The 24,990-nt window shown below is 46.7% G+C and overlaps 1 protein-coding gene and 1 non-coding gene across 3 annotated transcripts in view; both read right to left on the reverse strand.

The window, feature by feature from the left end:
* Positions 1-642: 642 nt before the first annotated feature.
* LOC119953150 overlaps positions 643-24,990 on the reverse strand; it is an 82,291-nt gene continuing 57,943 nt past the window's right edge. The window contains exons 1-5 of one of the 2 annotated variants that reach the window (XM_038777049.1): positions 11,087-11,354; positions 7,798-8,460; positions 5,678-5,755; positions 3,056-3,247; positions 643-1,955 (exon numbers count right to left, since the gene is read on the reverse strand). In XM_038777049.1, coding sequence (XP_038632977.1) covers positions 1,741-1,955; positions 3,056-3,247; positions 5,678-5,755; positions 7,798-8,460; positions 11,087-11,159 — 1,221 coding nt within the window. In that variant the 5' untranslated portion in view covers positions 11,160-11,354 and the 3' untranslated portion in view covers positions 643-1,740. Of the gene's footprint in view, positions 1,956-3,055; positions 3,248-5,677; positions 5,756-7,797; positions 8,461-11,086; positions 11,355-24,990 lie in introns of those variants that run through there. The other variant, XM_038777051.1, reaches the window with a different exon arrangement.
* Positions 12,095-12,167, reverse strand: trnar-ccg. The gene has a single exon. It is a non-coding gene; the product is annotated as a tRNA-Arg (tRNA).

Below are 24,990 nucleotides of genomic sequence, written 5' to 3' on the forward strand. Positions count from 1 at the left end.
ATTTGTACATGAAAGTGCTTTACGACAGAAGCCACCCACTATGGGAGCACACTATTCAGCTTCATGATGCTACTTAAACAATCTCGCGTGAGGGAAATACAGAAAGTCGGCAGCTTCATATGATGATGAATAATCAAGTGTCGGATGGACAGATGTTAGGCTATCCAGGGTTTTGTAACTCGTTACCCTAAACTTGAAAGCAATTGAATATTTCCCTAAACTGTATGTTCTGCACCAACTCGCTCCAACCAGTCACCCCGTGACTACTCCTACACTATGTATCTTGCAGCTGTCCCATTTTGGTCGCGATGCAATATCCCAAGCATAGAATAATGATCAAAGCGTGGGAAAGAGTTTCTGTGGCTGCTCATGTGGCATTTTGCATCAGGTGCACTCTAGGCCATTGAATTTTACGTGGAACATTTGCTGGTGAGATGAAGAGGTCTGTAGGCGTGGGATGCTCCACACAGCAGGGTAGCAAAAGGGAGAGGTAGGGGGTAACCAATACTCACCACAGAACAGCATCACTAATGGCTGATCTCGGAGAGGCAGCTGTGAAAAAGACAAGCCCCAATTGGCAACAGAAAAGTGGTGATGTGAGCTAACAGTGGGGAGCTCACCCGGAGTGGGTGGGTGGGGGGGATAAAATACAGCCAACGTCGTCTTTTTGCTTGAACTGCATTAAAGTGAAGCTGAACTGCAAGCAGAAAAAATAAAACATTTGATTTCTGATATTATTTTTATAACTCTTCCTTGCAAGTTTTTAAATGCCTCCTTTACAAAAAGCACTGCTGCTTGGTATTTGAGTAATGGTCGCTCTCCTCTGTCAGTCTGCACTCTTCAAACGTCCAATCCATATGGAGAAAATTTGCTCTAGGATCTCCAGGGACTCTGGGGAAATAGTTACAATCTCGACCTGGTTGAGGACCCTGAAACCTCAGCCTTTAGATAAACAACTCAGTGTAATAGACAGTCGTGCTGCACCCATCCCAGCTGCTTTGATCTCCTGGAAGCAGCAATTTCCCAGAGGAAGAGGAATGGTTCTTACTTTCTCACAGTCGCCACTTTACATGTCTTCCTCCTTTCACTGGGAAAATTTTTCTTTCTTATTTGTTTAAGTGTAGTTATCAGAAGAGCACTGAGAAGCTGGAATGCTGAATGACGTCAGATTTGCAAATTACAACGTGTAGGTTGGATCAGGCATTGTCTCCAATTACACTAATTGGATTTCTAACAGCTAAACAGATAGCAGACCATTCAAGGTTCTGTTCTGAAAATCCTTAATGAACTCCACTAAAAATGCAGCCATACTTCACTGGACTACCATTTGTTCAATAACTCACTTCCCTCCTGAAGGCATCATGGTTGCCAATGGCCCTCATGGTTGTTTCCATTTGTGAGCCCAGGCGATATGTGTCTCTCATCGTGATGATGAGGTGGCAGGGCCATCACAAGTGGAATCCAGTCACCCAACATCTGTACAAGCATTTTTTTCCCCCAACAGATGGCACTGGATAGCCTGAGGAGGAGAAACCCTAGCTGATGCTCTCTCATCTCTATCCTTAGTTGCGAAAACCAATTACAGCACACTGATGAGTTTGACTAGTTCAGCAGACTAAGAATAAAAAATATAGTTTATATAACATGCATTTAAAAAGCAAATAATCAGTTTCATTCTTTAAAAATTGCAAACCTCTAAACTATTTTCTATTATTGTTCTAAAGCACACATTGGCTCATTTCATTTCTGCCACGGTCTAAGAAAAGCACCTCCACATTTCCCATCACGCACTAGCTGGATTCTCTGGTCCCTCTTTCTGTTATATCGTCTCACATAGCTGCTGCTCCTAACCACTCCATCTCCTGGCTTCAGTCTCCCAGAGACACGTTCTTGGACCCAGATGGGTAGGGTGTATCTCCTGTGATAAATCAGACCCATCATGATGTATCTACCACCTGAGAAGAAGAATTGTGGAGAATGAACATCGACGATATGGTGTGATCCTTCCCAATATTATCGTATTTTCCCCCAAGTTTTCTCCCTCCCATCAGCAGGTCAGCCATGCTCTATTGTGGAACAAACTCAAGGGACAGAAAGACCTTCTGCTGTTCCTATGTTCCCATTTGAAGGCATTGCTTGATGTTCAAAATGCTTGCACAAGCACTCCAGTACATTTCCCAAGTGGCTATTCTTATAATAATAATCTTTATTATTGCCACAAGTGGGCTTACATTAACACTGCAATGAAGTTATTGTGAAAAGCCCCAAGGCGCAACGTTCCGGCACCTGTTTGGGTACACAAACGGAGAATTCCGAATGTCCAAATTACTTGACAGCACGTCTTTTGGGACTTGTGGGAGGAAACCGGAGCACCTGGAGGAAACCCACTTAGACACGGAGTGAACGTGCAGACTCCACACAGACTCCCGTCCAAGACGGGAATCAAACCTGGGACCCTGACTGTGAAGCAACAGTGCCAACCACTGTGCTAACGTGCCGCCCATTCATTCTTCAAGAAGGATCATCACAGGCAGCCTGAAATCACTCATGGTATACCCATATCATCACTTTCCATTAAAACCTTGACAGGTATGCTTGATGGGATTTTGAACTTGATTCATAGAAAGCTGATTTGGGATTATAGAGAAGAATGCACCTTTCTTAATGTTGTACTTGTTGGGATATGGGATGTTTTTGATGCTGGAGAATGAAGTGCTTTCCCGTTTGAGGCATTCTATTAAATCAAAGGATCCCAAGTCAGTTCGAGAATACCTGTATTCCAAATAAAGCTCCTTCTACCCTCCTCTAATAAAATACCTCAATTCTTATCCTCACATGTGCACATTTTGAGCACCATTTCCCGCGGCCTAAGTGACATTACAAATCACAGTCAAATTAAGTGAAGTATTGTATGGCATTTTCATTACCAACATGAGGATGATTTTGAACCTAGATCTCAGAGCTGAATATATCTAACTCACTGAACCTACTAGCTCTCCTACACATTTGCCTCTGTGAAAGGTGGTGCAGCAATAATCATGAAGACTGGACTCACCAAACTTCAAGTCCGGACATGATCTTCTACAGTTGAAAGTGTCAACAACAAGAATGTGCACTTTGAAGAAGAAGCCATCAGGTGTGACATATAGTCGACTCATGCGGTAGAATCCATTGCTGTCCACTAGTAATGTTACCAGCCGCAGCCCTTTACCAAGGCTCACAATATCATGGACTATGCCACTGATTGCTGTTGAAAGTTTAACACTGTTATTGCATTAAAATAGAGTTGAGTTGAAGTACCACACCCTGACATTTTCAATTCTGTTGTCCGGTAACAGCAATTTAAAAAATACAAATGTAGCAGGCGTGTTGCAAACCTGGCGTAATATTGAAAGCATGGTAGAATGGAAATATCCACCCAAAACCCACTATTAACTGGATAGCTCGTGGCCCTTAAATTGACAATCATTATCTATAGCTCAAGCCTGGCATGATTGATTCACTATGTCTTAACCTTGTTGCCTTCGATCTCCTTGGATGGTAAGGCACTCATTTAAGAGTAAACTATGTAGCATTATTCATTTTATTTTGAAAAGTTGCACATTAATGAAGGCATACAGTAAATAGGATGAAATATAAACATCATCTCAAACATGGCAAGTTGTTAACCAGATGTTGGTTTTTAAAAGCACAAAAACAAGTGACTTGAGTCATGTAGAGACCATCTCATGCTGAAGGTGACAAAGCTGTGTGGCAGAACGGTGGCGCAGTAGTTAGTGCTGCTGCCTCACGGCGCCGAGGTCCCAGGTTCAATCCCGGCTCTGGGTCACTGTCCATGTGGAGTTTGCACATTCTCCCCATGTTTGCATGGGTTTCGCCCCCACAACCCAAAAGTGTGCAGGGTAGGTGGATTGGCCATTCTAAATTGCCCCTTAATTGGAAAAAATGAATTGGGTACTCTTTTTTTTTAAAAAGCTGTGTGGCAATATTGAAGAGCTAGTTCCATACAACACTAATTTGTGATCAGTCTTAATTTTGACAGCAAAGGTTAGGACTTACTGTTGGCCATAACAGTGAACATAATTTAAATTCTGAAGACATTTCTTTTCCTAATATTTTAACCTTCATTTATAGTAAAAATGCAATTGATGTTCATCGAACAGCCTTGACTCAAAAACATTCAGTGATATAAAGAAACAAACAATTTGAACTAAGACACCAAGACAAGTAGAAAAGTAAGTTGTCAAGAGGAAGTAGTGAGTTTGTAAAGAGATATAGACAGGCGAACTTGTCAACTTTGGCAGGAAGAATGGACAAACAGTATATTATTGGAGAGATTACAGAACTCAGTGGTACAGAGGGCATCCCAAAAGGTTAGTATGCAGATGCAGCAAGTGATTAGTAAGGCACCTGAAATGTGGGCATTCATTTCAAGGGAATGGAATATAAAAGTCGGGAGGTTTTACTGCAGCTGTACAAGGCTGCACGGTGTACAATCTGGAATACTGGGTACAGTTCTGCTCTCCTTATTTGAAAAAAGATACAATTGCATTAGAAGCAGTTCAGAGAAGATTCGCTCAACTCATCCCTGGGGTGAAGGGTTTATCGTACAAAGAAGGGTTGAACAGGTTGGACAAATGCCCCTTGGAGTTTAGAAGAATGAGAGGTGATCTTATTGAAACATGTAAGATCCTGAGGGAACTTGATGGGGTGGATGCCAGGAGGATGTTTCTACTTGTGGGGGAGACTAGAACCAGGAGACAATACCATTGAAGGCAGAGATGAAGACATAATTTTTCTCTCAAGGGGTCATTACTATGTGGAATTCCTTTCCTCGGGGAGCAGTAGAGGCGGGATCATTGAATTTATTCAAGGCAGAGTTAGATTTTTGATAGACATGGAAATTAATTCTGGGGGTGGGGGGGGGGAGAGAGAGAGAGAGAGAGAGAGAGAGAGAAGGGGGTCAGACAGCAAAGTAGAGTTGAGACCAGAACCAGGTCAGCCATAATCTCATTAAATGATGGAGCAGGCTCGAAGGGCTGATTGGCTTACCCCTATGTAAGAATTGAGAAAATAGTACACCAGTTTCCTAAAAATTCTTTTTTTTTTCCTTTTTATATAAATTTAGAGTACCCAATTATTTTTTTTCTCAATTAAGCAGCAATTTAGCATGGTCAATCCATCTAGCCTGCGCATCTTTGGGTTGTGGAGATGAGACCCAAACAAACATGAGGAGAATGTGCAAACTCCACACGAACAGTGACCCAGGTCAGGGATCGAACCCGGGTCCTCAACGTCGTGAGACAGCAGTGCTGACCACTGTGCCACCGTGTCACCTCTATTTTCCTAAAAACTCTATAACTGGGACAGCATAACAGTTGGTTTTTAGTCCAGCTTATTGGGTTGTAGCAATAAAAATTTTAACTAAATATGAGATGACTCCAAGGTCCTGCAAAATGTACCAAAAAGAAGCAAATACCAAAATGGTCCATGAAATATATCGCCCTACTACTCCTGAAACAAATGTGATATCTAGTATACTCATTCCAAGAATGATCACTGTGGACACTGGTCTGCAGATTCCTCCCCATTACAATTCATATACATTTTATATATAGATATATTGAAGTTGATCAGTAATAACATCAAAACTTAATGGAAATCTGTCTACTCTTACCAAACTCACTGTTACAGTAGAATTCCCTTTCGTTCTTTTCTTTTCTGCATTCAATTGAACAAACCTCTTTATTGTAATCTTAAGCAAAGAAAAGCCAGATTAGTTAATGAGCTCACAGCCAGATACTACTACAGTTTTCATTTTATATATAAAATAATTAATTCAGCACATTCGTATTTTCTTAACATAATGGTTATTGTTGTAAGCGCTGATTCATAGCGCTGCTGATGACCCCTTCCACCATTTTACTGATGCTTGAGAGTAGACTGATGGGGCGGTAATTGGCTGGGTTGGATGTGTCCTGTTTCTTGTGTGCAGAACATATCTGGACAATTTCCCACATTGCTGGGTAGATGTCAGTGTTGTTGCTGTACTGGAACAGCTTGGCCAAGGGCATGGCAAGTTCTGTGATATTTCAGTAATATTGTCAGGGCCCAAAGTCTGCAGTATCCAGTGCTTTCAGCTGTTTCTTGATATCATGTGGAGTGAATCAAATTGGCTGAAGACTGACATCTGTGATGCTGGGGACCTCTGGAGGAGGCACTACTGGCTGAAGATTGTAGCAAATGCTTCAGCCTTATCTTTGGCATTGATGTGCTGGGCTCCTCCATCATTGAGATGGGGATATTTGTGGAACTTCCTCCTCCAGTGAGTTGTCCACCAACATTCATGGCTGGATGTGACAGACTGCAGATTCATTGGTTGTTGGATCATTTAGCTCTGCCTCTTATTTACTGTTTATGCTGTTGCCACTCAGGTAGCTTCACTAGGTTGACATTTCATTTTTAGGTGTGCCTTGTTGCTGAATACTGTCACTGAAGCAGGGTTGATCCCCTGGCTTGGTGGTAATGGTGGAGTGGATATGCCAGTCTTGAGTTGCTAAATCTGTTCAAAGGATATCCCAATTAGTACAGAGGTAATGCCACACACTGGAGATTATCCTCAATGCTATCCAGTGGTCTCAATGCATGTTGGGTGAGGACAGCAAACAATTCTAATTTCCCATGATTGAATAATATTCTGATACTTACCATTACTCACAATAATGGACATGTGAATTACTGGTTGAATCATAACCCACCAATAATCTAACGTCCTTATGTGATATGGAGAGAGGAGAACAGTAGCGAGGGAAAATAAGTCCCTCCATTTTTTGTTAACTTCCTCCCCTCAGCATCGTCCATTTAGGTTGCCAAAGGGACAGAGAGCGACATGTTGTCAGTTTCAGCTTATCTCATTGTTAATGCCTTTAAAACCTACCACCCAGAGTCTCAGCGACACCTGTCATGTGGCAAACTGCTAGCACAGTGTGTTCGAGATAGATCTTCCTTGACATGCCCTCCAATGGCTTTAGTGTGTCAGTTTGCTATTCACCAACAACAAACCTGTATGTCTATAGTGTTTTCAATATACGGAAAGTCCCAAGTCGCTTCATCGGGTCATAATCAAACCACATATGGAGATATCAGGGCTGATTACTTAAAGCTTGGTCAAAGAGGTAGATTTAAAGGTATGTCTTAAAGGAGGGGAGGTCGAGAGGTTCAAGGAGCAAATTCCAGAACTTAGGACCATGGCAGCTGAAGACATGGCTGCCAATGGTACAATTAAAATCGGGAATTCAAAGGAGGCCATAATTCGAGGAGTGCACATATCTCAGAGTGTTGTAGGGCTGGCGGATATAGAGATAGGGAGGGGCGAGGGCATGGAGCCCTAAAACAAAGGTGAGCATTTTTAAAATCAAAGCTTTGCTTAAGAGGCAGATCAGGAAGGTTTTAGATTTGACCTCTGTGCTGTGCTATTGATCTCACCCCTGCAGCATGAAGAAATGGACATTCTACAATTGGCCTTGGTTTTAGTCGGGTAGGAAGAGACAAAAAAGGAGCAGGTAGGGTCCTAGCTGAATGCTGATCTACTGGAATGTTTTAGTGTATGAACACAATCATATGGGTGAGAATACAATCAGGTTCAACCTGATGTTCTCAAATATATTGACCTGGTAACATTTGCAGTTCAGCATCATAAATGAAAGTTGACCAGCTGGACATGGTACAAAGAGTACTAGTGTCTTCAGGGAAGTAAAGGTCTTGCAGTATCAGCATTCGTAACAAAATAATAATTACCTTCTCTGAGTATGTTAAAGTGATAGAGCAAACTTGAAGGGTGACGGTTGGTTACAAATGATGAATTAACGCCATTTATGAACGTATCACTTGTTCTGTAATTAATGTTTTTTCTGGGTCTGTTCTCCTCTGGATCCAGATTGTAAGATGTAGCTTTTTCTCCCTGTTTTGTTACATGATGAGTGGCACTAATCTGATGGTATAGCCGGGCACCTTGATGATAATTGTGGGTCAGATACATTGAAGAACTTGACTGCATACTTTTGGCCAGAAGGCTGTAGTATGTGGGTGACCTGTTCAGTTTGGACTTATCTGGATGAAATGAAGACAGGAGGCCTCGCAGGTCATTTGATTGCCATCTCTTCTGCCTCTCGGAATGTTCTTTTACTGTTGCCTTCAAGTTTTGCCTCTCTGTGCTCTCATTCCTTTGGTTGTTTTTTTCAAAGAAGTCTAGATGATTGAGTTTGCCCTCTGCATGCGAGTTTTCATTTTTAATCTTGTATTCCTGAAAAGGAGCCATTTCTCTCTCAAGAAAGGCATTAAGAGCCGGCAAACTGGAATCAGAGCGATTTTTGGGTGACAATTTTGTCAGGTTTACTGAAGGGTCCTGGAGTCCTACGGGGGAAGATCCTCGACCTGTTCTTCCAAATTGTGGTGTGAGCTCTGCGTACAAAAGACAGCAAGATACAGAGTAAATGACATCAGAACTGCAGAGATATTTCCACCTGTTACACTTTAAGATTTATGAAATACTTTTACTTTTGAGTTAATTTACTGAACTTTTTTTCTACTTCCCTCCACGCCCGCAAACCACTGGTATTTTCCCCCTTCTGGCTAACCCTGTCTTCAAGCTCAGTCTTTGTTTTCTCCCCCAACAGCTCCAAATCATACAGCAAAGAAGGAGGCCATTTGGCCCAGAGTGCCTCTGCTGCCTCTTTGAGAGAGCTATCCAGTTAACGCTACACCCAGGTTCTTTGCCCATAGCCTGCATTTTATTGTCAAGTATATTTTGAATTTCCCTTTGTCGTTAGGCCACACTTGGAATATAGTGTTCAATTCTGGTTGCCACACTGCCAGAAGGATGTGGAGGCTTTGGAGAGGGTATAGAAGAGGTTTACCAGGATGGTGCCTGGTCTGGAGGGCATTAGCTATGAAGAGAGGTTGGATAAACTTTATTTGTTCTCACTGGAATGACGGAGGCTGAGGGGCGACCTGATAGAAGTCTGCAAAATTATGAGGGGCACGGACAGAGTGGATAGTCAGAAGTTTTTTCCCAGGGTGGAAGAGTCATTTTTTAAAAATTCCTTTATCGGAGTTACAAAGCCAGAGTCCAGAGTGGGACAGGGGCAAACCCCTAATCCAGCTCCTTGCCTGCTCCAAAAACCAATTCAAATTGAATCCAATTCATGGTCCCCACAAGAGAGAAATACCAGATCCAGGCATTACACCTGACCTCACGCTCATCTTAGCCAAAAGGCCGAAGAGTGGTGTGGAAGAGTCAATTCCAAGGGGACATAGGTTTAAGGTGCAAGGGGCAAAGTCTAGAGGAGATGTACGAGGGAAATTGTTTTTACACAGAGGGTAGTGGCTGCCTGGAACTAACTTACAGCCTGTGGAGGTGGTGGAAGCAGGTACAATAGTGATGTTTAAGGGGCGTCTTGACAAATATACAGCATGGGAATACAGGGTTACGGGCACCAGAAGTGTAAAAGGTTTTACATTAGACGGGCAGCATGGTTGGTGCAGGTTTGGAGGGCTGTAGGGCCTGTTCCTGTGCTGTAATGGGCGGCATGGTAGCACAGTGATCAGCAATGTTGCTTCACAGCTCCAGGGACCCAGCTTCTATTCCTGGCTTGGGTCACTGTCTGTGCGGAGTCTGCACGTTCTCCCTGTGTCTGCGTGGGTTTCCTCCGGTGCTCCGGTTTCCTCCCACAAGATGTGCTGTTAGGTGAATTGGACATTCTGAATTCGCCCTCCGTGTACTTGAACAGGCGCCGGAGTATGGAGACGAGGGGATTTTCACAGTAACTTCATTGCAGCGTTAATGTAAACCTACTTGTGACACTAATGAAGATTCTTATTATTACTTTTCTTTGTTCTTTCTTTTCTTTAAAAGTTGATATTGAATATGTTTTCAGCACCTTTTCAAGCTGTGCATTCCAAATGGCAACAACTCGGGAGTTAAAAAAATGATGCTTATTATTTATCCTCCGGCTTTTTTTGTCTATTACTTTAAATCTTTATCCTTTGGGTCCCAACCCACCTCCCAGTGGAAACTATTTCTCTCAATCAACTCTATCATAACCGTTTGGCACAATGAACACCTCTATTAACTCTTCCTTTGACAAGTTTGTTAAAGGTAGCAGTGAAGTACTTTGTATTTATTTTCAATAAGCTAGATATCCCCATGGCCTCCATTGTAATGACATTGTTCCAGCTTTTGTTTCAGGGCTTAATTTTAACTGAATTCAATTGCATTTTCTCTGGTGAGTTTCACTCTCTGGATTATTCCATAATTACTATGCTCTTGTAGCTTTAGAAATGGCACATAACTCTTTAAGGTCCACATTTTCATGCATTCTGCCCATTTCTCCAATAACCCACTCAACTGTCAGCCTAAGCAATGTTTATTGGCAGACTTTTTACCTATGAAGCTAACCCATTTTATTAGGAATCCTCACACATTGACCTCCTGCACATCTGGGGATACAATCGGGTCATTTTATTTTGCACTTCATTGACCCCCTAGAACCCCTTTCCCAATTGGTTTAGTTTAGATCAACTACGACAACGCCGACCATGCACCAATCCTAAGTGATAGCTAGACCTCCACGGACCAGCTAGACATTGGGTAAATCTGGTAACTTACTTTTGAGAAGCAACCAGCATCATGCCAAGAAGTTCGAATTATCAAATACATCGCTAGTTATAACCATGTGCGTTGTCTTCATTACCAAAGGCAGAGAAATCAGCCAAAGTGTTACTTCCATCAAGATTGTGCCACATAGTTTGACTCAATTTACATCATCACAGTTTTTTCAAGATTCTTTCGCGTGAATATAAAAGTTATATAAGTTGCATTCATAGCTCACTTTCTCACAGACTATTCAAAAAAACAAGTAATTCTCTCTTTCCCTATATTCCAGGTAGAAAATTAAGCTTAAACATTTTCGTATAATCGGTTTATTCTTGCATCAACACTAACATTTAAAATCCAAAGCGGCGTTTATTAATAGTAAAGTTGATATCAATTTGTTTTGTCTGGAAAGTTGGTTAAAATTCTTCTCACCTTTAGTTTTTGCGTTAATATGTTTTGCCAATACCACGATCGAAAAGACCTGAATTAATAATCTCCCATTCATTCTGAAGCTGGGACGGAAACTGAGGAGGAGAGCGAATTCCTTCGTTTTATACCCCTTCTTGGGCTATGCTAATAAGGGACAGCACCGCAGCCTGGGAAAAACCTTTGCCAAAAGATCCAATTTCACTGTTTTCCACATCAGAACGAATTTTGAATGATCATTTCTATTGTACAATGCTAAAAGACTCATGACGGAAAATATTGTGACGTAAATGAGATGTTTTCAGTAGCTTTTGATATTGAAGCAGTAGTTTCATTGTTACATTAATTAACCTAATGTTGCATTATAAAAAATGCTTAAAAAGTCACACCACCTTCAGTATTCAGAGCGTTAGAAAACAGCGAAATTGACTTTGATTGTATTTCCAGAAGTATTCCAGACTGTTACATGTTTGATTCCAGTGAAATGAAACATACAAATATCATAGTCAACTCGTTTTTGTTTGACTATTTGTGTTTAATATTTTTGGAAAGTAACCCTGGTTTTCTGAGATGGAGAGGCAGCAATTATTAACAATAAAAGATTGGGGATCTGCCAGCAGGCATCGGATGGGAATGTTTCAACTTTGAATCGGGTTCTAATTGTTTGTTCTGTTCAGTTCAACGGCGTTCCAGGCCGGAAAGTTGAGTGAGTTGTTTTCAAAATGAGTGCCTCTATTCTGGGAGCGATCACTGTATTTTGCTTTGTTACAGGGAAGCGCTCCAGTGCTTTTCACGATCACCCTCTGCTGGCACTGCACTCAAACCGCAACTAAAACTCGGCTCCGGAACAGACGCTTCCTTCGTTGAAGCGCCCCTTCTTTCCGGGTTCCCAGGCCCATTCAGAGCCGGCGGTGGCGTCTCCCGCTCGGGTAGGGTGCCCGCCGCAGGCTGCGTCTAATTCACCGGCACCGAGCTGCCCGTGGGAGGGAGGCAGCACAAAAAGGTGCAGCCGTGCGACCCAGATGGGACTCGAACCCACAATCCCCAGCTCCGGAGGCTGATGCCTTATCCATTAGGCCACTGGGTCACCACGAAAAATGTGCAGCGACAGTGCGACATATACACGTGATGGTGCTAATATACACAATTTCTGGCCATCGTTTGATTATGTATTACAGACCATTGGCAGAGGATATTCCACGGGGCGATTCAGATGGACTGCTGAGAGCATACTCTCTAGTCCAGGGCACGCATGCAAACACCACAGATGCTGCGTGTATACTAACAAACACATTTTTATATCTGAGTGACTATCTAGTACTTGCATAGCTTACACAGGACAGAATGAGCAGCTACGTAGAGAGGCTTGTATAGATAAAACACAGGCTATTGGGCCCGTTACCTCCTGGTTGTCAGACAGAAATCATCTAGTTCCACTTTTCCCCTGTAGCCCTGCATTTTTGCACATAAATATTCAATTATTACGACCAGCCTAGGCTAATATGACTGAACTGACTCCTCCGACCTTTGTACCATTCCTGAGTTGGTTATACTCGTGTTTGATTTAAAAATAGAGGTGATTTACCAATTTAATATATATATATGTGTGTACTGCTGAAAAAAGACGGGTGTCTTGCATCAGCACAAAAGATTCACAAGAATACCAATTGTAAAGGGAACAATGATTTGTACTGCATGAGAAGAGAGTGCTGATTGATTGGCAAGTGGTCTCTGGTTGATCGCCGTATTATGGTGGAGAATGCACCAACTGTGTTTAGTGCAAGAAATAAGCCTACCAAGGTTCCTTAAGTTAACAAGTAAAGAGTTAGTTTAATTGCTAAAACTCAGGTAAAGATGCAGAAATTAACAAAAGGTTTAAATTGTACAATATGCCCAGCTACCCACTAATGCAAAAAAACAACACACACATCATTCCCTCAGGCATGCATGAAAGAAGTAAAATTATTTTTTTCTTTAAAAAAAATAAATTTTGAGTATCCAATTCATTATTTTCTCCAATTAAGGGGCAATTTAGCATGGCCAATCCACCTACCCTGCACATGTTTGGGTTGAGGGGTGTGGGGGGGGGGGGGGGGGAACCCACGCAAGCACGGGGAGAAAAAGTAAAATTCTGCAGATATTAAAACTTTGACCAAGTAAAAAGTTTTTTTAAAAATTATTCACGCCGTTTCCAGATGCTGAAGGGCCATGGTTCACAATGGTGAAGGTTCTTGTGGTTCCTCACTGGGGCCAATGGTATTGATTCGGAATTGTCCGATAAGAATATTCAGTTTTCAGCAGTGAGGTCTTCTGGCGAGTTTTCTAAATCACAAGGATTGAGATGAGAGAGATTTCAGAAGAAAGAGAGATGGGATGGGGTAAGGCTGTTCGCCCTGTGGCAGTTTATCTGACTATCCAAATTCCAGTATCTTCCAGGGATCCACCCCCCGCTATCTGTACCATGAATACCGCCAATTCTCTCGCCTTTTCCAACTCAACAAAGGACCTGGAGTTCAACCTATCCAACCTTGGGGCCAGCACACTGATGCGACCATCAATGCACTCGATACAAGAGTAGGCTTTAATCAACTTAGAACAGTGCATGCCTGCGACTGATTCAATACTGAGAACCGCCTACAGGTCGACTGCTCTTTATACCTCCCTTCAAGGGGAAGAGCCATGGCTGGTTTAGCACACTGGGCTAAATTGATGGCTTTTAAAGCAGACCAAGGCAGGCTAGCAGCATGGTTCAATTCCCATACCAGCCTTCCCGAACAGGTGCTGGAATGTGGTGACTAGGGGCTTTTCATAGTAACTTCATTGAAGCCTACTTGTGACAATAAGTGATTTCTATTTCATTTTTCATGGGTGGAGCCCATACATGCCCCAACATGTTCCCATATGGATAATGCCATACAATGGCCCATAGGAGAAGCCCACAAGGGCAACAGCATAGCACAGATACAAATACAAGGGCAACAGCACAGATACAAATACAATGTTGGATAATTGGCATAATACATTCACCACATTCACCCCCTGTTAAAAAAATGAAGTCCGGCTTCATACGTTCAGCCGGTCTGGCGCACGGATTGTGCGCTGTGACTGCCAAAGCTCTGGCGCTGTTGCTGGCCCGGGTGTCAAACTCATCCGTGCTGGCATCGGTAGTGAGGGCGTCGGTGCGGGTACAGACGTGGACTCCGGGAGCGTCTCTTCTGGAGCTTCATTCCTGTGGATCGGTGAAGGGGGGCTGGTGGACGGGAGGGAGCGCGGGAGACATATAGGGGCGGGGGGTGCTGGTCGTGGTAGGTTGGGCAGGATACGGTGGAGGGGTGATGGTGGTGGTGGTGGAACCGGTGGGCGCCAGGTCCCGGAGGGAGACCGTAAACTGTCGGCCATCAGGGTGTTTGATATAAGCGTGCTGGGGGTTGGAGTGTAGGAGCTGGACCCTCTCTACCAGAGGATCGGACTTATGGCTCCTGACGTGCTTTCTGGGTAGGACTGGCCCCGGTGTCTTCAGCCAGGACGGAAGCGAGGCCCCAGAGGTGGATCTTCTAGGGAAAACAAATAGTCGGTCATGAGGGTTTCTGGCCATGCAAAGTAGGGACCTAATAGAGTGGAGCGCATCAGGGAGGACCTCCTGCCAGTGGGAAACTGGGAGATTCCAGGACCGCAGGATCTTCCAGACCGTCGCGTTCTCCCTCTCCACCTGCCCGTTTCCCCTGGGGTTATAACTGGTAGTCCTGCTCGAGGCGATGCCCTTACTGAGCAGGTCCTGACGCAGTTCGTCGCTCATGAATGACGAGCCCCGGTCACTGTGGACATAATTGGAGAAACCAAACAGGGTGAACACACTATGTCGGGCTTTAATGACGGTGGACGTGGTCATGTCGGGGCAAGGGATTGCAAAGGGGAAGCGGGAGAACTCATCAATAATATTGAGGATATATGTATTGCTGTTATTGGAGGTGAAGGGCTCTTTGAAATCGATACTGAGGCGCTCAAAAGGCCGGGATGCCTTTACCAGGTGGGCCTTATCTGGTCGATAGAAGTGCGGTTTACACTCCGCACAGATCTGGCAGTCCCTGGTCATGGCTCCGACCTCCTCAGTGGAGTAGGGCAGGTTGCGGGCCTTGATGTAGTGGATAAGCCGGGTGACCCCCGGGTGGCAGAGGTCATCGTGGATAGCCCGTAGTCGGTCATCTTGCGCGCTGGCGCATGTGCCGCGGGACAGGGCATCTGGGGGCTCGTTGAGCTTCCCAGGATGATATACTACATCGTAATTATAGGTGGAGAGTTCGATCCTCCACCTCAAGATCTTATCGTTCTTGATTTTGCCCCACTGCGTATTGTCGAACATGAAGGCTACCGATCGCTGGTCAGTGCTGAGGGTAAACCTCCTACCAGCGAGGTATTGCCTCCAGTGGCGTACGGCTTCCACGATGGCTTGGGCCTCCTTCTCGACTGAGGAGTGCCGAATTTCAGAGGTGATGAGGGTGTGCGAAAGAAACACTACCGGTCTGCCTGCTTGATTGAGGGTAGCGGCGAGAGCGAACTCTGATGCGTCGCTCTCCACCTGGAAGGGGACGGACTTGTCTACCGTGCACATTGCGGCTTTGGCGATGTCCGCCTTGATGCAGCTGAAGGCCTGGCGGGCCTCAGTTGCCAGTGGGAAGATGGTGGCCTTGATTAGCGGGCGGGCTTTGTCCGCATAGTTGGGGCCCACTGGGCATAATATGAAAAGACCCCAAGGCACCTCTTCAGGGCCTTGGGGCAGTGGGGGACGGGAAGTTGCAGGAGGGGGCGCATACGGTCAGGGTCGGGTCCGAGAACCCCGTTTTCCATGAAGTAGCCGAGGATGGCTAGTCTGGTTGTGCGGAAAACGCATTTCTCCTTGTTGTACATGAGTTTTAGGGTTTCGGCGGTTCGGAGAAATCTGTGGAGGTTGGGGTCATGGTCCTGCTGATCATGGCCGCAGATGGGGACATTGTCCATGTACGGAAATGTAGCCCGCAGCCCATACTGGTCCACCATTCGGTCCATTGTTCTTTGGAACACTGAAACCCCGTTCGTGACGCCAAAGGGGAGCCGGAGGAAGTGGAAAAGGCGGCCGTCTGCCTCAAAAGCCGTGTAGTGGCGGTCCTCCGGGTGGATTGGGAGCTGGTGGTATGCAGACTTCAGATCCACCGTGGAGAACACCCGGTAATGCGCGATCTGGTTTACCATGTCTGCAATCCGGGGAAGGGGGTACACATCGAGTTGTGTGTACCGGTTTGTGGTCTGGCTGTAATCTACAACCATCCGGTTCTTGTCCCCGGTCTTGACGACCACCACCTGAGCTCTCCAAGGGCTATTCCTGGCTTCGATGACTCCCTCCCGCAAGAGTCGCTGGACCTCGGACCTGATAAAGGTCCTGTCCTGTATGCTATACCGCCTGCTTCTGGTGGCAACTGGTTTGCAGTCAGCGGTGAGATTTGCGAAGAGTGGGGGAGGGTCGACTTTTAGGGTCGCGAGGCTGCATATGGTGAGTGGGGGTAGGGGCCCCCCGAACTTCAGGGTTAGGCTCCTGAGGTTACATTTGAAATCTAATCCCAATAGGAGAGGAGCGCAGAGATCTGGGAGCAAATATAATTTTAAATTGGCGTACTCAGCGCCCTGTATTGTTTGGGTTGCGGTAGTGCACCCTGGGATTTGCACCGAGTGTGACCCAGAGGCGAGGGAGATGGTTTGGGGCGCTGGGAAAATTGTGAGCGAGCAGCGTTTTACCATGCCCGGGTGAATGAAGCTCTCTGTGCTCCCGGAGTCGAAAAGGCAAAGCATCTCATGCCCGTTTACCCGGACAGTCATCATAGAGCTCCGGAGGTGCTTGGGTCGTGACTGGTCCAGGGTGACCGCGCTGAGTTGCGGGTAGCCGGCGTGGTCGGAGGTGCTGGGGTGGCTCCGTGATGACTGCCCTTGTTGATCGTATGCGTCGAGCGGCGTAGCAGATGGCGGCCAAGACGGCAGCCCCCGTTGGTCGAGCGTGGCGGGCGGTGAGGAAGATGGCGTCCAAGGTGGCAGCCCCCATGGATCGCACGTAGCCGGCCGCTTGGGGGAGTCGCCCGTGAGGGCTGGAAGATGGCTGTCCCCACGGATAGCACAAGGCTGATGACGCGTCTGCAGGGGGTGGAGTCAGCAGACACGCTGCCACACTGCGGTGTCTGCGGGCCTGTGAGTCTGAGGATCGGGCCTGTGAGTTAGAGTTCTTGGACCTGGCCAGGCAAACTTTGGCGAAATGTCCTTTTCTCCCGCAGGTGCTGCAGTTCGCGTTACGGGCCGGGCAGTACTGCCGGGGTGTTGGGACTGGCCGCAGAAATAACATGAGGGGCGGGCGGCTGCGCGGCACAGGCCTGAGGTAGTCTTTGGTCGGGGGTCCACGAGGGGGTTGCGTGGTCAGCTGGCAACGCGTTAAGGCTCTGGAACGCTACTTCCAGAGAGGAGGCTAACTTTACCGTCTGATCCAGGTCCAGGGCCCCCTTTTTGAGTAGGCGCTGTCTCGCGTAGTTGGACCGGACTCCCGCCACGTAGAGGTCTTGGACAGCGAGTTCCATATGTTGAGTGGCTGTAACAGCCTGGTAGTTGCAGCTGCGTGCAAGGAATTTGGGGTCGCATAGGTAGTCTTCTAGCGATTCCCCGGGATACTGGCGGCGAGTGGTGAGAATGTGTCACGTTTAGACCTCGTTCACGGGCCGTACATAGAGGTGTTCGAGCATTGTGAGGGCATCTGCGTAGGAGGAGGCCTAGTCGAGTTGAACAGAGATTCGATGGCTCACCCGTGGGTGGAGGAGGCTCAGCTTCTGTTCATCGGTGACAGAAGACGTGGAGAAGGCTGTGAGATAGGCCTTGAAGCAGCGGAGCCAGTGCGGATCGAGTACCAGTCGATCAGGTTTGAGGGCCGATTCCATAATTGCGTTTAAGTTGATGAAATTGATGCGACCATCATTTCACTCGATACAAGAGTAGAAGTAAACCGTGGCTTTAATCAACTTAGAACAATGCCTGCCTGCGACTGAGCCAATACTGAGAACCGCCTAGAGGTCGACTGCTCTTTATACCTTCCTTCAAGGGGAGGCTCCATGGGCGGAGCCCATACATGCCCCAACATGTTCCCCTATGGATAATGCCATACAATGGCCATAGGAGGAGCCCACGAGGGCAACAGCATAGCACAGATACAAATACAAGGGCAACAGCTCGAGACCCTATCAATCCATTGGACCTTCACCTGGGACCGCCCAAAAGGGCACGAAAGATAGTAGGATAAAAAGAACTGCGCAGGCCATCGCTTGCTCTCTTTTGACTGCAACACGACAGCTACCAAAACCAGCCAAGTTCAAGGGCCCATGCCATCCACCAAAGGACGACAACAGAACACAGACTACCATCAAGAACTTCAGCCTCCGCCAGACTACTAGAACCAGGTAAGGCCTTATCTACTCTGCCAGTCACCTGGAAGTTAAATCAAGGTCGTTTAAACGTGTTAGTTATAGTCCAATGTGCATGACGTGTGATTAATTAAATAAGCAGTCTTGTGTGTATGTCAAATAAACTATCGCTGTACTAAATAAACTTGCGTGATTATTTGTCCATCGTATGCGGGTTAAACACACTGTGGGTATAAAAGAGCAACACCCTGAAGGTGGTCCTCAAGGGGAGATTATCTCCTACAAAATGCACATGGTGAAGACAGCGAGGACAGAGCAGCAAGTGCTGGTGGACCCCATTCTTTTTTAAAAATAAATTTAGAGTACCCAATTCGTTTTTCCAATTAAGGGGCAATTTAGCGTGGCCAATCCACCTACCTTGCACGTCTTTGGGTTGTGGGGACAAAACCCATGCAAACATGGGGAGAATGCGCAAACTCCACACGGACAGTGACCCAGATCGAACCTGGGACCTCGCCACCGTGAGACAGCAGTGCTTTATTTTATTTTTAAATAATTTTTATTGAAATTTTTCGATACAAACATTTACCCCTACTACATTTTAAATTATAACACAACAAATCCCCCCTGGAATATCCTCCCCACGCCCTCCCCCCGCGCGCACCCCCCCACCCTCCCCCCCCCCCCCCCCCCCCCCCCCCCGCGCTACCAGTCTAGCAACCAAACCGTTTTTCCCTTTCTGCCGATGGCCTCGGGCAGTCATTGCCCGCGACCCCCCGCTGACGTGCTCCCTTCGTTGCTATCCCCCCCCCCCCCCCCTCCCTCCCCCCCCCCCCCCCTTTCTCCCCGGGTTGCTGCTGTTTCGGCCTCCAGTTCCTATCTCTGATCCAGAAAGTCAAGGAAGGGCTGCCACCGCCGGAAGAACCCCTGTACCGACCCTCTCAGGGCGAATTTGATTCTTTCCAATTGGATGAAGCTTGCCATGTCGTTTAACCAGGTGTTAACACTTGGTGGCCTTGTGTCCCTCCACTGAATCAAGATCCTTCTCCGAGCTACCAAGGACGCAAAGGCCAATATTCCGGCCTCCCTTGCCTCCTGTACTCCTGGCTCCACCCCAACCCCAAAAATCGCTAGCCCCCACCCTGGTTTGACCCTGGTTCCCACCACTCTCGATACCGTCCCCGCCACCCCCTCCCAGAACTCTTCCAGTGCCGGGCACATCCAGAACATATGTACATGGTTCGCAGGGCTTCCCGAACACCTAACACACCTGTCCTCACCCCCGAAGAACCGACTCATCCTAGTCCCCGTCATATGGGCTCTGTGCAGCACCTTAAATTGGATGAGGCCCAACCTTGCGCACGACGACGACGAATTGACCCTCTCTAAGGCATCCGCCCATGTCCCATCTTCTATCTGCTCTCCCAGCTCCACTTCCCACTTGTCTTTCAGCTCCTCTATCGATACCTCCTCCACCTCCTCCATTATTTTGTAAATGTCCGAGACCTTCCCTTCTCCGACCCAGACCCCTGACAGCACCCTATCACTCACCCCTCTATCGGGAAGCAAGGGAAATCCTTCCACCTGTCGTCTGGCAAATGCCTTCACCTGCAGGTATCTAAACGTGTTCCCCGGGGGGAGCTCAAATTTCTCCTCCAGCTCTCCCAGGCTCGCAAACCTCCCCTCTATGAACATGTCCCTCAGTTGCCTGATGCCCGCCCTGTGCCAGCTCTGGAATCCCCCGCCAGTGTTCCCCGGGACAAATCTGTGGTTCCCTCTCAGTGGCGCCGCCATCAGACCCCCCACTTCCCCCCTGTGTCGCCTCCACTGCCCCCAGATTTTAAGGGTGGCCGCCACTACCGGACTCGTGGTATACCTTGTGGGGGGGAGCGGCCATGGTGCCGTTACTAGCGCCCCCAGGCTTGTATTGCCGCAGGACGCCCTCTCCATACGTTTCCAAGCTGCCCCCTCCCCCTCCATCACCCACTTGCGCACCATCGATGCGTTCGCCGCCCAGTAGTATCCGGAAAGATTGGGTAGCGCTAATCCTCCACTGTCCCTACTCCGTTCCAAGAAAATCCTTCTCACTCTAGGGGTGCCATGTGCCCACACATAGCCCATAATGCTGCTAGTTACCTTCTTGAAGAAGGCCCTGGGGAGAAAGATGGGCAAGCACTGGAACAGAAACAAGAACCTCGGGAGGACCGTCATTTTGACTGACTGCACCCTCCCTGCTAGCGACAGCGGTACCATGTCCCACCTCTTGAACTCCTCCTCCATCTGCTCCACCAGCCTTGAAAAGTTCAGCTTGTGGAGGGTCCCCCAGTTCCTTGCCACCTGCACCCCTAAGTACCTGAAGCTCTTTACTGCTCTCTTAAAGGGGAGCCGCCCAATTCCCTCCCCCTGATCTCCCGGGTGTATCACAAAGACCTCACTTTTACCCACATTTAATTTATATCCCGAAAAGTCCCCAAACTCCGCTAGTATTTCCATTACCTCCGGCATTCCCCCTTCCGGGTCTGCCACATACAACAACAAATCATCCGCATAGAGTGATACCCGATGTTCCTCCCCTCCCCTTGTCAGTCCTCTCCACCCCCCTGAACCCCTCAGTGCCATCGGCAACGGTTCGATCGCTAATGCAAATAGTAAGGGGGATAGGGGGCATCCCTGCCTGGTACCTCGATGGAGCCCAAAATACTCTGACCTCCTAACAGCAGTGCTAACCACTGCGCCACCGTGCTGGCCTAAGTAGGACAAAACTGCAGACACGATTCAAGCTATTGTTAACAGACAGAGCGGTGGGCCAGCTGCGGTGCTCAAGGAGTATGTTTTATGAATATGGGGAGAAGGCCTGTCGCCTCTGAAAGCTGACCAAATGAGGCAACAGGCGGCTTCCTGGGAAATCGTACAGGTACGTAACTCAAGCAGTAGCCTAGTTCCTGCCCCTCCTCAGGTTAATGCGACTTTTCTAATATAAATTTACAGTACCCAATTATTTATTTTCCAATTAAGGGGCAATTTAGCGTGGCCAATCCACATAGCCTGCATATCTTTGGGTTGTGGGGATGAAACCCACGCAGACACAGGGAGAATGTGCAAACTCCACACGGACGATGACTCAGGGCCGGGATTCAAACCATTAATGCAACTTTTGAATCATTCTATCGGGGTCTCTATAGATCGGAGCCTCTGGCTGAGGGATCAGTCATAACTGACATTTTAGATCATAGATCATAGAATAGATCATAGAACAGTACAGCACAGAACAGGCCCTTCGGCCCTCGATTTTGTGCCGAGCAATGATTACCCTACTCAAACCCATGTATCCACCCTATACCCGTAACCCAAACAACCCCCCTTAACCTTACTTTTTAGGACACTACGGGCAATTTAGCATGGCCAATCCACCTAACCCGCACATCTTTGGACTGTCTATCCATCCCAGCTGTGGAGGGAGAAGAGGAGAGAGGCGTTTGAATTCCTGTTGGGCCCAGAGAAAATCATGAAATGTATTGGGTTGATGTAGGCTGGTAAAGTCCCCGGATCAGATGGTGTACCCGTTAAATTTTAGAAGAAGTTTGCAGAGCAGTTGCTATCTTTAATTCTGAATATGTTTAATGATTCTTTATCCCGGAGTTTGTTGCCTTCTACCTCCTCATAGGCCTCTACCTCCTTGATTCTCAAGAAAGACAAAGTCACAACGAGTGTGGGTTGTATTGACCTGTATCATTTTTAAATGTGGATGTTAAGTTACTTGCCAAACGCTGGCGCTGCGGCTGGAGCCTGTCTCCCAGAGGTGATCTCTACTCACTCTTTCAATTTCTTCCATTGGGCAGGAGATACAAAAGTCTGAGAACACGCATGAACAGTCTCGAAAACAGCCTCTTCCCCGCTGTTACCAGACCCCTAAACAACCCTCTTGTGGACTGACCTGATTAACACTACACCCCTGTATGCTTCACCCAATGTCGGTGTTATGTAGTTACATTGTGAACCTTGTGTTGCCCTATTTATATTTATTTTATTTTATTTTCATTTCATGTACTTAATGATCTGCTGAGCTGCTCGCAGAAAAACACTTTTCACTGTAACTCGGTAAACAATAAACAAAACCAAATCAAATCAAATTGTCGGCCAATATATGTTGCCTGCTAAATGCTGTATTTGTCCCCTCCTCAGTTCCCGAACCGGAGATGATTGTTTCCCTAGATGCTGAATAGACGTTTGATAGAGTGGAATGGGAATTGAGATTCTTGGGAAGTTTGGATTTGGACACAGGTTTATCTCCTGGATTCACCTACTGTATCGGGCCCTCTTTGCTAGTGTTCATCCGAATGCTCTGAACTCAGGCTACTTCCTGTTGAATAGGGACACGAGACAGGGGTGTCCACCATCTCTGCTCCTGTTTGCTTTGGAAACAGAACTGCTTGCTGTAGCGCTGAAGACCTCTGATAAGTGGAGGGATAAATCAGGGAGGGGTGGAACATATGGTGTCCATTTACACAGATGACCTACCTCTCTATATTAAAGACCCAGTCCCCTCTGTAGACAAGAAAATGAAGCTGCCTGGGAGTTTTGGCTCCTTCTCTGGGTAGAAGTTGAACTTGGACAAGAGTGAATGCTTCCCAGTCAACTCCCTGGCAAGGAGAGCCCAACTGAGGATGTTACCTTTTCGCCTTGCCAAGACTAGCTTTCGAAATCTGGGGACCCAATGGCCCACAATTGGGTCTCGCTTCATAAATTAGATTATACTAGTCTGGTTGATGGTTTGAAGTCAGAGTTACAGAAGTAGGAAAACCTCCCCCTGCCTTGGTAGACAGGGTTCTATTATGAAAATGAATGTACTCTCGACATTTTTAATTTAGTTTTCAATGTCTTCCCATTTTCCTCCCTAAGTCCTATTTTGTCAAAGACAATAAATTAATGTCCTCCTTTATTTGGGCGGGAAAGACTCCAAGGATCCGTGGAGCATTTCTTCAGAGAGATAGGCAGTCTGGGGGCTTGGCTTTACCCAATTAAATGTTTTAGTATTGAGCAGCCAATAATCAGAAGATAGTGTTATGGTTCAGTGGTCCTGGTTCTATACGGGGACAAACGGAAGCGAGCTCCTGCACGAGTTCTAGCCTTGGTGCTATGGTAACCGCATTGTTGCCTTTCTCTCCAGTAAGATTTTCTTTGAATCCAGTAGTGGTGTCCACCCTGAGAATTTCGAAGCAGTTCAAGCAACATTTTAAGCTCTGTTCCCAGTCTTCACTAGCGCCCTACTGCAATAACTACCTTTTCCTGCCAGCGGGTTTGGACTCGACAGTTAAGTCATGGGAGGTGAAGGGTTGGGAGAGGTTTGGAGACCTATTTGTGGAGGCGAGGTTTGCCAGTTTTAAGGAACTGGTGGAGAAATTCCAACTGCCTGGTTTCAGGCTTTCAGACACTTTCAGATTTGCGATTGGTCGCACAAGGCTTTTCCCTCCTTTCCCTTGGCACCACCCTCTTCCCTGTTGAGGAGGATTTTTTCTTTGGCCGGGTTAGTGAGGGGATTATTTTGGGCATATATGGCTATATCTTCTCAGCGGAGTCATTTCCATTGAGTGAGGTGAGGGTGAAGTGGGAGAGTGACTTGGGTCCCATTCTAAGGGTGATGAGGTATGGAGTGAGGCCCTTCACAGGGTCAGCTCCATGTCTTCATGCACTTGGCTAAGTTTGGTCCAATTCAAGGTGGTGCACAGGGCGTAATTGACCAGAGCAAGGATGAGTGGATTTTTTTCTGGGGTGGAGGACAAATGTGAACATTGCTTTTGGAGTCCGGTAAACCATATTCCTATCTTCTGGCCTTGACCATGTTGGAGATACACAATGTTGATTTGGACCCATGTCCGCTGTGTTTCAGACAGGGGGGCGGGGTGGGGGGGGAGGCGAAGGCTGATATCCTCCCCTTCGCCTTGTTGATAGCCTGGAGATGTGTTTTCCTTGGGTGCAGGACTCCTACTGCACCCAGTGCCTTAGCTTGGTTGGATGATCTCATGTATTTTACATTTGGAGACGGTTAAGTACACCAAAAGAGGGTCGGGAGAAGGGTTCTACCTAAGATGGCTGCCATTAATTTCCTTTCTTAAAATAAATTTAGAGTACCCAATTCATTTTTTCTAATTAAGGGGCAATTTAGCATGTTCAATCCATCTACCTTGCACATCTTTGGGTTGTAGTGTGCAAACTTCACACGGACAGTGACCCAGAGCCAGGATCGAACCTGGGACCTCAGCACCGTGAGACGGCAGTGCTGCCACTGCGCCACCACGCTGCCCCTTGATTTCCTTTTTTTAAGGAGCTAGTCACTGTCAGCTGTTAGGGGGTTTAGTTTCATATTTGGGGGGTAAGTTAATATGTGCTTTTGCTTCTTAGTCTTGTTCTTTCATTGTGTAACTTTGGTTAACTGTTTTGTATTATTGTGTTTATTATGATTTAAAAAAATAAAAAAACAGTATGTTT

This window comes from Scyliorhinus canicula, chromosome 18 (genome assembly GCF_902713615.1).
Source record: "Scyliorhinus canicula chromosome 18, sScyCan1.1, whole genome shotgun sequence".
Taxonomy (NCBI): domain Eukaryota; kingdom Metazoa; phylum Chordata; class Chondrichthyes; order Carcharhiniformes; family Scyliorhinidae; genus Scyliorhinus; species Scyliorhinus canicula.